The sequence below is a fragment of the Diachasma alloeum genome, unplaced genomic scaffold, assembly GCF_001412515.2.
Source record: "Diachasma alloeum isolate Michigan unplaced genomic scaffold, Dall2.0 Dall_scaffold_00879, whole genome shotgun sequence".
NCBI classification, from domain to species: domain Eukaryota; kingdom Metazoa; phylum Arthropoda; class Insecta; order Hymenoptera; family Braconidae; genus Diachasma; species Diachasma alloeum.
The window spans coordinates 411,555-424,780 of NW_021681000.1; the positions used below are offsets into that span (position 1 = coordinate 411,555).

At 40.1% G+C, this 13,226-nt stretch overlaps 2 protein-coding genes across 4 annotated transcripts; one reads left to right on the forward strand and one right to left on the reverse strand.

The window, feature by feature from the left end:
- Positions 1 to 1,046: 1,046 nt before the first annotated feature.
- Positions 1,047 to 7,794, forward strand: LOC107045136 (trehalase). 2 transcript variants are annotated; one of them, XM_015267275.2, is made up of 6 exons: positions 1,047 to 1,569; positions 2,797 to 3,579; positions 3,658 to 3,791; positions 3,877 to 4,430; positions 4,873 to 5,138; positions 6,629 to 7,794. In XM_015267275.2, the coding sequence occupies exons 1-6, from the start codon at positions 1,364 to 1,366 to the stop codon at positions 6,777 to 6,779; spliced, it is 2,094 nt and encodes a 697-aa protein (XP_015122761.1). In that variant the 5' UTR covers positions 1,047 to 1,363; the 3' UTR covers positions 6,780 to 7,794. The 2 variants fall into 2 exon arrangements, with proteins under 2 accessions (XP_015122761.1, XP_015122762.1); XM_015267276.2 differs by lacking the exon at positions 6,629 to 7,794 and adding an exon at positions 5,244 to 5,897 and having other exon boundaries at positions 4,873 to 5,143.
- Positions 7,795 to 8,217: 423 nt separating this feature from the next.
- Positions 8,218 to 13,057, reverse strand: LOC107045135 (leucine-rich repeats and immunoglobulin-like domains protein 3). 2 transcript variants are annotated; one of them, XM_015267273.2, is made up of 3 exons: positions 12,244 to 13,057; positions 9,450 to 11,875; positions 8,218 to 9,203 (listed from the first exon to the last, which is right to left on the reverse strand). In XM_015267273.2, the coding sequence occupies exons 1-3, from the start codon at positions 12,570 to 12,572 to the stop codon at positions 9,085 to 9,087; spliced, it is 2,874 nt and encodes a 957-aa protein (XP_015122759.1). In that variant the 5' UTR covers positions 12,573 to 13,057; the 3' UTR covers positions 8,218 to 9,084. The 2 variants fall into 2 exon arrangements, with proteins under 2 accessions (XP_015122759.1, XP_015122758.1); XM_015267272.2 differs by having other exon boundaries at positions 8,218 to 9,206.
- Between the last annotated feature and the right edge of the window lie 169 nt (positions 13,058 to 13,226).

Consider the following 13,226-nt stretch of genomic DNA (forward strand, 5'->3'; position numbering starts at 1 on the left):
CAACCGGCGCGAGGAGGCTTGGTCCTTGGAGGTGTGTAATGCTCTACATTTGAACAATTATCAATGACGAAAAGGAGGTGGAAGAAAAAAAAAACCACTCCACCTGGGGGAGAATTAAAAATGACAAATTCATTTTCAACATTACTTGGACACCTGCTCGCTCTATTGTTCCTCAAGTATCATTATTACCGCACGTTTTGTCTTTATTGTTTTGTCAAATGTTCATTTATTTTTTCTTCGGAAAATACCATTAGTCCATTAGCTTTTAATGAATTCTCCCACCATTTGCCCCTCCCCCACCCCCCTCCAAACTCTGCTCTCACTGTATTTTCCTTCCTTCTTCATTATCTCATTCCCCAGCCCCCCTCCCGCATTGAATGTACACACTTGTAACAAGATACTCTTGTCTTTCTATCCTGTACCCGTGTGGCATAACCGATTGCCCCGAGAGCTTGACTACAATCATAGGCGATGATTCCGTCTCACTCGTCGCAAATAAAAGTTGTGACTTGTCTGCGTCAGTCGCAAGTCAGCGCTGGCCACGATAAGGAGGTAAACTGCGGTAGTACACACTGTCTACTTGGCTTACAGCAGTCAAGTCATTCCTCATTACTGATACGGCCACGATAATTGCCGGCAGGTATTACACCGATCTGGTAAAAGCAAAAACCACGTTTTTCGTTTTATTTTTATTATTATTTTTTTCCATCCATTTGTTATATTCTGTTGACCTTTGAGCAGGTAAACTATACGACGTGTATTTGTGCTATTTTCAAATGATCATTGCGTCAAGAGTCATTCAGTGCTACGAATAGAACGACCGTTTCGCTAACGTCGACCGTGTCTCCGTGAATTTTTCTATTTTTCATCACCGATATTCATCAGGTGAATTCAATGCAAGGGGTGGAGTTGTAATGTAAAATATTCTTTGGCCACTGTTGCAGGGAGAATGCGGCACTGCTGGAGCTGAGACCAGCGCGCAGAGTGCGCAAATCAACGGGAATTCGTTATAGTCCCATTACAAGAAAGTAAGGTGCTCAGTTCACCGGCATTCGAAAAGAAATCATCAATTCTCACACAATTATCCTCTTTACCCTGTGCAATCCTCTGATCCTTGGTGTATCAACAAGTATTCAGACGCGCAGGCATCCCCAAAAACTCACGCTCTCTCTTCCTCTCCATTTCTCTTTGAATTTTGTTTTTTATAAAAACACTTTGCCCTATCTACCTCTGTGGGAGCCATATGTTTAGCGTTGATATTGTTGAAGCGATAAGACGTAGCAATTTAACGAATAATTGAAGGAGTTTAACTAACGATAAAGCACAAACTGAACAGATAATATATAAAGAATATATTGTATTAATGTACAAGGAGAGTGTGAGGATGTATGAAAACAATATAGAGATGGTTGAGATGCCGAGGAGAACGAGTAGGCGATATGAATTATTAGTGAGAGCGTTTTGGCTGGCTATTGTGCTGGTGGAGTCGGTGACATTAGCTAATTCAACCAGAGTCCATGAGGATGTCTCATCATCGAGGACGCACGAACGACCACCACCCTGTCCTAGGTGAGTCCTTATTCATCCACACTGATAAATAATATGGGAGTATTTAGTTACGTTAATGGGGCTTAACTATCCATTCTTCACCATTCGTTGACTAACGACACGACGATTACTGGCGCGGTTGTGCACCTGACTTCGTGATAGCAAAAAAAATATATCATTTCTTTCAACAATTGCCCGATGTTTCGGATGAATGCACGCAATCATCTTCAGGTGCTCATTTACTTGAAATAATAAAGTTTGCGACACAGAGGACAATAAATACATAAAACTATTAATGAAAGGTGCTGGTAATTGGGAAGCCTCATTAACAACAACTAAAGTCTTCTATCAGTGCTTTAGGAGTAATAATGATACGACAATAAATTCCAGTATTAGATTTTAAGCGGTCGAAATGAACTGAAGAAAAGAAAGACACATTAGCTTATCTTATCAACTTTGACTTCTCTCATTTAAAAAATATGCTTTGGAATTTATTTGGTGGGTGTGTGTGACGCGTGGCGGTCTTGGCATCCACGATGACGTAGTAGATTTGTCTCACGTGTTTCCGCGTCGAACAAAAGCAATGAACCAATCATCGAAAGAATATAACGCGGGTGTGTCACGAGAATCGCTCCAAGGCTGGCCCCACCGACTTTAATTATCTTTGTTTTTCTAGTTAATCGTTTTTTTTTTGGGCCAAGTCAACGAACGTCTGATAACTCAGCATTGAGCCACAAATATATTGCACAATTTGGGATTGTTTCGATTGATTGTCGAGTCCAAGGGCAGAATTACGTGATTTTTAATGGGATTTTCGAGCGATTCTGGGATTGTATGGATTTTTTTAAATCAATTCTCTAGGTGTTGGTTTTCATTTTTACATATTTTTTTTTCTTTTACCTACGCGCCTCAATGACTACCGGCCGTCGTTTCATCAAGGCCGTCACTCGCGCCAGTTTCACACAGTTTCCGCCGTAATTTTCCGTACCTTGTGTGCTGGGTAATTGCACTTAAATCAATATATATACGGGAATTGTAATTATTAGAGACAATCACGGCGATGAGCACTCGCTGGATTTTGGAGAGAAAGAGAGAGGAGAAGAGAGTGTACTTCATTCTTACTCAGTATTTTTTTTCTTCATGTACATTTCTGCATAATTGGAATCTAAACTTAATTAAGTAGTAAAATATGAGTTAGTCAGTTGTTGAAAGTATGGGGAGGCATCAGTAAAATAAATTGGCTTGCAGTGAGATTTATTGCCAAGGCCCGCTACTGCATACGGTGCAGATGGCCAATCTCTACCCCGACTCTAAGACATTTGTGGACATGAAAATGAAGAAATCAGCGGCGGAAACACTGACTGCATTCCACAGAATGATGAACAGTACTAATCAGTCACCGAGCAAGGGGAATATTCAGCATTTTATTGATAATAATTTTGATCCACCTGGGTCTGAGTTTGAGACTTGGATACCGGGTGATTGGCGAGCTGAGCCAAAATTTCTGGCTAGAGTCAAGGACGGAGAGTTGAGAAAATTTGCATCAGACTTGAATGACATATGGAAATTGCTGGGTAGAAAAATGACTGATGATGTCAGAGTTAATGAGCATCTTTACTCAATAATATATGTACCACATCCAGTAATAGTGCCTGGCGGTAGATTTCGAGAATTTTATTACTGGGATTCTTACTGGATTATGAAGGGACTATTGCTCTCTGAGATGTTCACGACGGTCAGGGGTATGTTGAGTAACTTTGTTTCAATTGTCGACAAAATTGGCCTCATACCTAATGGCGGGAGAATATATTACGAAATGAGATCTCAGCCACCGATGTTGATACCCATGGTTAAGGAATATCTCGATGTGACGAAGGATTACGATTGGCTGAGGGATAATCTCTGGCTGTTGGAGAAAGAATTTGACTTTTGGATGACTAATCGAACGGTCGAGGTGGAGAAAGACGGGAGGAATTATACACTGGCGAGATTTTACGAGGAATCCAGCGGCCCGAGACCGGAATCGTACAGGTAGATTATCTGGCGTTACAATTGCCACCACTTTGTCATACGCAAATTGGTAATGGAGGAATTTATATGTTCATGCAGGGAGGATTACTCCAACAGTCTGCTGTTCCGAACGAGCGAGGACAGGGAGAATTATTACAGGGAGCTCAAAACCGCTGCTGAGTCTGGATGGGATTTTTCTAGTCGCTGGTTCATTGTCGATGGAACTAATAAAGGTATGTTATTGGGCATCAAAATATCCAATTTTCTTTCAATGAATTTTATCTTCCCAGATTGGACAGCAATTTTTATGCATTTTAGGCAATTTATCGAATATTAAAGCGAGGTACATAGTTCCAGTGGAGCTCAATGCCATATTGTACTATAACGCCGTTCTCCTAGCTGAATTCAACGATAAAATGGGTAATGCGAGTAAAGCAACAATCTATAGGCACATTGCTGAAGAATGGAAAACAGCAGTTAACGCTGTACTCTGGCACAAGGAGGTTGGCGTGTGGCTTGACTATGATCTCCTCAATGACATCAAACGTGATTATTTCTATCCAACGAATGTTGTTCCCTTATGGACTAACTGTTACGATGTAACTCGGAAGGAGGATTACGTGGCTAAGGTGTTGAAGTATCTCGAGAAAAATCAGATTATGATCAATCTCGGGGGTATACCAGCCACTCTGGAGCATTCTGGTGAGCAGTGGGATTATCCAAATGCCTGGCCACCTTTGCAGTATTTTGTTATCGAGTCGTTGGACAAGACTGGGGACGCTTGGGCCCAGAGGCTAGCCTATGAAATGAGCGAGAGGTGGGTCAGGAGCAACTTTAAGGCGTTCAATGCGACCAACAGCATGTTTGAGAAGGTAATGATGGGGTCTTAAAGGAACTAGAATTACTTTGCTCATTCAATTGGACGATACTAGCAATTAACTAATTTTTTTTCTTCTCTCTTTCATTCCACGATCAATACTTTAGATATGGGCAATTCCTCGGATTTTTTTATTCCCTGGGGCATTCCCAAAATGTATAAATTTCCGAAAAACAAGCATTTATCTTCGGTTCAATCTCTCTAAATTTTTTTTTTCAATCATTTTTTTTATTGAAGTCATCGTCTTGATGTACTTTTCGATGAATTCATACAGAAACAACTTCAATTGACAGTTGACAATTCATAATTCATCAGTTAATTCCCCATGAAATCTCCCATGTAAAATGCAAGCTTGTTGCGACGAATTCCGTTGAAAATAATAAAAGTATGATTGGAGTTTGGTAGTTAATGGGCACTTAATGAATATTTTTTATCAGTATGATGCTACTGTGTCTGGGGGTGGAGGTGGCGGTGGAGAGTACGAAGTTCAACTGGGCTTTGGCTGGTCCAACGGCTTGGTCATGCACTTAATCAATAAATATGGAGATCGTCTAGCTGCTGAGGATCGTTTTCTGCCAAATCAAATTGTTGAAGAGTCAATTCGACAGTCTTCGACGGGCACCTCTGCCACCGTATCGACAGCTGGACAAATGATGACGGGTCTCATTGCACTGATTATATCGGTCGCTGCAGGATACATTGGGTGAGGTAAGACACGAAAATAGGCTTTTATTCCCAGCTCATGCTGGTAATCACGATTATTACCGCAATAATGGCAATTACACGATTTTTTTAACATCTGTTTCAGATATTTGGATGACTTTCTCATACACGGTTCTAAAGTCTGAGCGAGATTCTTTGTGGTATAGATTATTACCCATTGGTGGCCATGATATAGCCATCAACGTCGACGAACACCAACACATACTACACCTACTCTTGCAATTATTCCCAAATTCCCACAATACGAATGAACCAGAACAATTCCATTTCGATTAACTCTTTGAATTTAGTTTGATTGCATGATTTTCCAATCGCCTGTCATTCCAAGTGTATATACTGTATAGAGAAAAAGAAAGAAACCTGAAATATTCCTGCATCTCATCCATTGCCCATTGAAAAACAGTAGTTTTTATCTAGTCAGCGCTGTCATTGACCCGAATTTTACAAGTCAGGTTATTTGATTTTTTTTCGTCTGCCTTGTCGAATAGCTCGTCGATATTGTCTCCCTCCCCCCAGAAAGATTTTCCCGTCTTAGGCTAATAACCAGCTTGTTATTTCATGTGCTAATTTATTACTATTGTATGAGAGGTTGTTGGAATAATTGTTATTGTTACTCCTTACCTAGATTTTATTTTATTTTACTGAGAATTTAGTTATAACTCAAGTATTAACGGACCAATGTGAAAGACATTTCGGACCTTAAGGATTTAATGAAATTAATCAACTATGATGAAACAAAGCATGCTATTAATTATTTATCCTGGTTTTCCCGTACCCTCAGAAAATTGGAAAATATAATGAAGATGATGATAATAAATGAATCCTTACACAATCCTGTCTACTCCAATTGATATCCCAATCGATTTATCACCTGGGCTGTTGATTTCCCACAATCTCCTACTATGGCAATGAAAAAATAATCATCGGGTATTAATTCTTTACGAGCCTCTTACACAATTATTGACACGATATCCCGTCCCGTTGGCACTGCTGAAGTAAGCCGGTGGATTTAATGGCATTTGAAGCGAGCAATAATGATAATGCAAATGGGATTAAGCATTAGGTGTTATCATCATTGTGACAATGGCTACGTGTCGTTGATCGCGTTCTGCTGGTACCTATAGGCCATGGTATTAAGATGACCTTGTTCAATTTGGTGAGGGGGGGGGAGGGGGACGTCGTCAAGGTCTGTTCAATTATCCAACAAGTATTTTCGCTCTGACATCTTTCGTATCGTAATCTCAATAATCTCTCGGATTATGTGTGGTTCATCTCTTTATTGACGCCGACAATATCTTTATCATGATTTNGGGGGGGGGGGGGGGGAGGGGGACATCGTCAAGGTCTGTTCAATTATCCAACAAGTATTTTCGCTCTGACATCTTTCGTATCGTAATCTCAATAATCTCTCGGATTATGTGTGGTTCATCTCTTTATTGACGCCGACAATATCTTTATCATGATTTACAGGTGGGTCATGTATAAGAGGCGCCACTACTACGTACCAGGTCCGTCCACAATGCCCAATCTAAAGCGAAAAACTGTTGGTGGCGGTGGTGGTGATAACTTCTACCGGAAACACATTGCCTACACGGAACTCAAGGACATGAACAACGATTGACGATTGACATGTGGGTAATTTAAGTTAGAAAAATTTCATTATGATAATAATTACCGGGGGGGGGGCATTCGATTGAGTGACGATGACCATGCATCAGGGATATTTTTTTTCATTTTCTACCCATCCCACTGAATACCGAGTGTTCGATCCTACTCTCTTCATTGAATAACAGAAAACGACGTTATAGTTGTACTTCTATTCTTCATTATTGGGAAACGACACTGATAATCTAAGAGGATAGCCACCTTAATGTGAATACGAATGTGTCACATTGTGACATAAAGTTGATAAGAGCAGCGTACAAATTATACTTGATAAGAAGCTGCAAGAGTTATCGAAATTTTTCCTCTCTCGAACGGTAAATAAACTGAGATTTAATGTGCACTAGAGCGGATTCAGTCGTAGGATTGAAAAAAAAATATATATATGCAATTTTTGAAAAACAGTGTTATATTACGCTTGTACAGAGATTATCTGAGGATCATGATAAGATAGGCGGAGATTTCCGTTTATTGTTTTTCGTTTGATAATGCGAAGGAACTTTGTGATATTCACGGATAATTAATTAATCGATTTTTCTTCGAGATGCATCGATCCACTGTGTTTTATGCATCAACGGCCATTTACATAGTACATTGTATAGTATGATTTCAACAATTGTAGAGAAAAGCAAGGAAGAATGTTATGTTATTTAGATGAATTTTTAATTGGGCAGAAGATTGTTTAGTTCTTTTGCCGTTAGCAAATGTATAAAGAGATCTTTTATGTGTCATATTGTATAATGTATAAATATTGCAGACAATTAGCTGAAACCGAAGCCGTTAAACCTCTCAGCGGAAATAAATGAGCATGTATGACAGATATATGTGCCTACTCTATTTTGAATGTTTTTTTTTTGGATATCTCTTGCATATGTTTGTATTAAAATTGACAAAGAGGAAATACGTGGTAAGGTAGACAATTACGACTCGGCGATCAGGTGCTGAATGAGTAAAATAAATATTTTAATCTTGAATAATAGTTTTATTATTCCCTCCTTCATACTCCATTACTTCCGATATTTATAAAACACCAAATTCATATATAAACATTAAGTCGCTTCTAATAATCGGGGTAAATATTGTCCTTGTTGTTCCTTCAACTTGACGATTCTCTACTCATTTAAAAAGTTCAATGAAACAAGTAGAAACTCTGAGTATTCAAATTTTTCCATCATTCGAAAATAACTAATTATCTTTTAATTCTATGTATCTTCCAAGGCATTGAAAAAGGCATTTTCAATTTAGGAATCCAGAGGAACACTTAAACTTCAATATCGAAAAATACACATTATATACAATAGAAGCGTTAAGGAAAAAAACGGGGTCAGTAATATAAATGATGATAAATTGCTAAATGGTCAACAAGAGGTAAGAAAAAAAAACAAAAACCTTATGTGTCAGATAAAAAAAATTAAGAGTGCTGTAATAATACTAGAAATAAAGTGTTGATTTATGAGCAATTTACTGTATATGACCAACAATAACTTTTTTGTGATCTTTTTGATTCATCTGGGCACTCAAAACGTGACATTTACCGCTTTTATTACAATCAGGAAGACTATAACCGATCATCATTAGGGGAGTGAAGGATACGGACACTTTTGACATTCATTATTTTCAACTGTCAATCACTAGTTGAATGGTCGAGAAAAAATATTTTTTAGGCATCAATTGATGAATTTATTTCCGAGTTATGAACAGCTGGAAAAAATTTCAAAGTGTCAATTTCCCTCATTTTCCCCCATATGAACAGAAGATGTAAAAACGTGATTAGTAAAAATAAAAAAAAACCCTCAACTCAGTACTATATCTACAATAATACTTTAAATAATGAAGTCGACTTAGATTCTAGAATAAATATTCTATCACAAAACAAGGCTGTTGTCACTATTGTGTAGGTTCCTCAATTCGGCAATTAGGCCATCCCGCAGTAATATAGTACGCCTTATTATAACATTGCTCTATATACATGTACATTATACACGACATTTCAAAACCTTTTTGTCCCCCTCTGACACATCACCAAGCTGTGCAGAAAATTCATGAATACGTATATCTAATTTTTTTCATAACATTAAACCTAATACTGAGCGATCGATGATGCGGCAAGGCCACTGATCAATTATTCGATTGATTATCAGTAAAGATGCTATCATGTACACGTTCAATATTTTGTAAAGAATCTCCACTGACGATTAATCTATTAATACTATTATTCTTTTTTTTAGTCTCTTCTGGATTTACCCGCATCTTGTCAATTCGCTCTAAGGCATATCCTCACTGTCTGTTTCATTATTTCGTTGATGATTTGTGTATCTCAGGAGTGGATCTTCACCAGTTACTGCGGGCTCATCTTCAGTATTTACGATGCATGGACCCATTTCTTCTGTAATATATTTCAAAAATTAATATAATTCCATTCCACTCTATTCCACAGAATCATGGCATAATCATAATATTCAACACAATTATTTTAATCTGACATTATTAAAATAATAATTATTGCCGACGTCTGAAATTTTCTTTCTTTTTTCAACAAAAAAATGAAAGCCATGACAAAGCTCTAAGATGATTTAGATACTCATCAATGACGATAATCAAATATTAATATAATTAATGAAACGCTCACCAGGTAGACAAAGCTGCAACTGATCGCTGCTCGGATTAGTGCTGTCCCCAGTGCCACTGTCCTTACTGTGCTGCGAGCTCGAATCAAGATACAATTGCGTAGTAGTTCCATCAATCTGGACCGAAGCTGGTGTGCCAGATCCCGGCCCTCTCCCACTCCCATGCGAGATATTCAAATGCCTCCTAGTCTGGTAAATAATAACAACCCACACGATGGAGGTGCCCACAGCACAGCAGACAACCGTAATAATGATCAATCCAAGTACATCGTCCTCGTTGACAACCGTCGAGGGCGCAGGTTTGACAGTCAGCCTGGAAGCCCCCACGACACTCCCCAAGGAGTTGCTCATCTCGCACTCGTAAGTGCCAGCATCATTGGGCTCAGTACTAACGATTATCAGCAATTGGTCTTCAGCTGTGAAGAAGTGCCTGACAGTGGCCTGCAGAGGACTTCCATTCTTCCTCCACGATAATTTGGGCCTCGGTGAGCCACTGGCCATGCACTCCAGCACGACAGACCCCCCAACGGCGATCTCCTTGTTCTCCATGGGTTTCACGAACGACGGAGTCTCGAGAATAGTCAGCGTCGCATTAGCCACGATTACACCCGCCATATTCTGGGCTGTACATGAATAAACCCCGCTGTCAGCAGTTTTCACATCGACGATAAATAAAACAGGATCAGTGGGCATCATGTGCATTCGTCTCTCCCTGGCAGCTGGAAAATCATTGCCCCCGTCTTTCTGCCAGGCAATCTGGGGTGATGGATGGCCCTCTGCTGAGCACTCCAATCTAGCTGTACTACCAGCAGTCACTCTGATATCACGAGGAATTTTGAGAAACGAGGGATATATCAAGACACTTATTTTGGCTTTTGCTGAGTAGGAAGTGCCATATGTATTCGATACCATACACTGGTATCTCCCAGCATTAGCGTGAGTTACGTTGATTAAATGGAGAATTGATACTGCTTCTGTGACCCCAGTATCTGAGGCCTTGGAATTCTCCTCGATGTGAACGGGACCATTGCTCAACTGCACGTTCTCGTGCTTCCAGGTGAAGTGCAGTGGAGTGTCTGCTGAGCTTGTTGCTTTGCATGTCAACGTAACATTGCCACCTTTTATTCCCATTTGACTCGAGGGCTCCTCGGTTATTCTGGGCTTTGGGAATTCGTCGCAGGTGAAATTGGCGTGCTGCAATTGCGTCAAGTGCATGCCTTTCAACCAATGGGGGTAGCCACAGCGGACTTTGGCGTCATTGTAGTGATTATTTCGCAGCCACACGCTCAACCACTGCAGTCCACAGTCGCACACCAGAGCTATTGTGTTCATTTTTAATTTTGATAAACGTGGCATCGAGGTAAATGCGTTCTCCTGAATGCTCGTTATGTTATTGCCCAGTAAATCTAGCTCATCGAGCTGTTTCAATCCCACGAATGCGTTTCGATTTATCGATTTTATCTGATTGAAGGCCAAGCCGAGGCGGGACAGCTCGTTGAGTGAAACGAAGGCACCAGTTGCACCTGTTATGTCTTCAATCATGTCTGATATTTTGTTGTTGTTCAGGTCGAGGGTGCGGAGGTTTGGGGTATTGCCGAAGGCACCCTCTGAGATGAAGGAGATCTTGTTGTGATCGATCTTCAGGCGTTCTAGGTTCGTCAGGTACTCGAAGGTTCCTCTTTCGATCGATACTAATTTGTTGTTGGAGAGATCTAAATCTTGTATCTGCTTGCACTGCTCCCAGGCCTGGGGCTCGATGGTGGAGATCTTGTTGTGGGAGAGGGTGAGTTTTCGGAGGCCATCCAATCCGAACAGGGCGCCCTTCCTGACTACTGACAGGGCGTTGAAGTCCAGTTGCAGAGTCAAGAGGGTTTTCAGTGGCCAGAACGCCCCGTCGTCGATCGTGTCGATTTTATTTCTCTTCAGTCTCAGCTCTTGGAGATTCGTTAAATTCTTCAGACACAGGCCTGGTATCTGCTGCAATTCGTTTCGGTTCAGTTCCAGGATCTTTAGATTCCCGAGATTCGAGAAAACGTGTTTGTTGAGGAGAGTCAGGCTGTTCTTGTTAATCCTCAATTCCTCGAGAAGTGTTAAGTTGTCAAAGGCGCCGACTTCAATCTCCTCCAACTGATTAATATTCAGATTTATCTTCACGAGGTGATTCCCAGCGTGAAATGATCCTCGCCTCAACACCTTTATTCTATTTCCTGCTACATCGAGGCTCTGGAGGTCCTCCAACTTCTTAAGTGCCGAACCATTTACAGAACTAATGTCGTTATGTGAGAGTGACAAATGAGTCAGGTTTTCGAGGGAGCCCAGATCCGGTATTCGGTCCAGTGAGTTTTTGTTGACCTTGAGACTAGTCAATTGCGAAGACGCGGGCAGTTTTATTGTGAAGTTATTTTGGAGCTTGTTGGAGCTTATGTCTCTGCAAAAAAATAATGCTCAAGTCTTAGCCATTCGCATTGACTCATTCCAAATACAATAGCAATTGCATAAGGAGAATTTTATTTCCTAATCTATTCTCTTTGCTTGACAATATAATGGCGTGAGAGATGAAATAAAAATATGGACAAAACTATTATAAATGTATTTAAATGAATAAATAAATGAATTGAGTAAATAAAATGAGTTGAAAAAAATCGAATTCTGTATTTTTATTCAATAAAATTTGCAGATTTTTATGCCCTCATGTCCTTGAACAGGACAAAATGTCATGAAATAAAGAGAATGTCAATCCAAGGAAAATAAAATTCTCTAAATTGATTGAATCTTAATTACAAATGATGAACTTACAATTCACGTAATTTGTGAAGATGTAGGAAGGCATCAGATTCCAAATTAGTTATGCTGTTTTCCTTGAGCTCCAGGATCTCGGTCCACGGTGGTAATCCACTGGGAGGAGCAATCAACTGCAGTCCACTGCAAACAACAGTATTACCGAGGCACGCACACTCCACTGGACACTGAACATCCTGTTTTCCACTTAGTTCCAATGGATCTCCATAATTTCCACTTGCACATTTTGAATGACTTAGGAGAACAATTATTGCGAATAGAACAAAGTGATAAGTCTTTCGCGATAAATAATGGAGAGGGGACGCTTCGGAGGAAGCAGTCGACATCCTACAATACCGCCGTTGTTGCTCAAGCAACCTATACTTGGTTTCCTTCCTATTTACTTGTTGAGCATTCTCTCGTGCATTCACTAGTCGATTCACTCGTGCACACCTTTTCCATAACTCTTTATCGATGTTCACTGATTTTTCGTGGAATTTTGTCGAGCAAATTTCAATGTCCGCAGAGTTATATTCAGAATTACGAGTGAGTAGCCATTGCAGCCATTAAAATGGTCCGCTTTGACGTCGGTTGAAAACAACTTATGTTTTCTCACTTCAGGCACAACACGGACAAATAACACTCGCAACGATTCTCTCGACACTGGTCACTCTATCATTGTGAGACAACCCGCTATCTGTAACGAGTGCGATGATTTTTATCCCAATAACCAGACCACTCCGGGGGGAGTAAATCAACTCGCTGCACGCCGGATATGCTGACGGTATTGTTTTTTTTTATATTGTATTTTTCGTGGGAGATACTCACTGCCGTTTACGGTTACGGAAAGATGAGGTTCCAAATGGGGACGCGAACTCGTTGGCGTGCCAGTCGACGACAGGGAGAGCCACTTTACGGACGGGACTTTTTTTAAAAGATTCAACAATTGAATAGTTTTGATTGTATGATTTTTTTTAATTAGAACATCTGATGGTTCAATA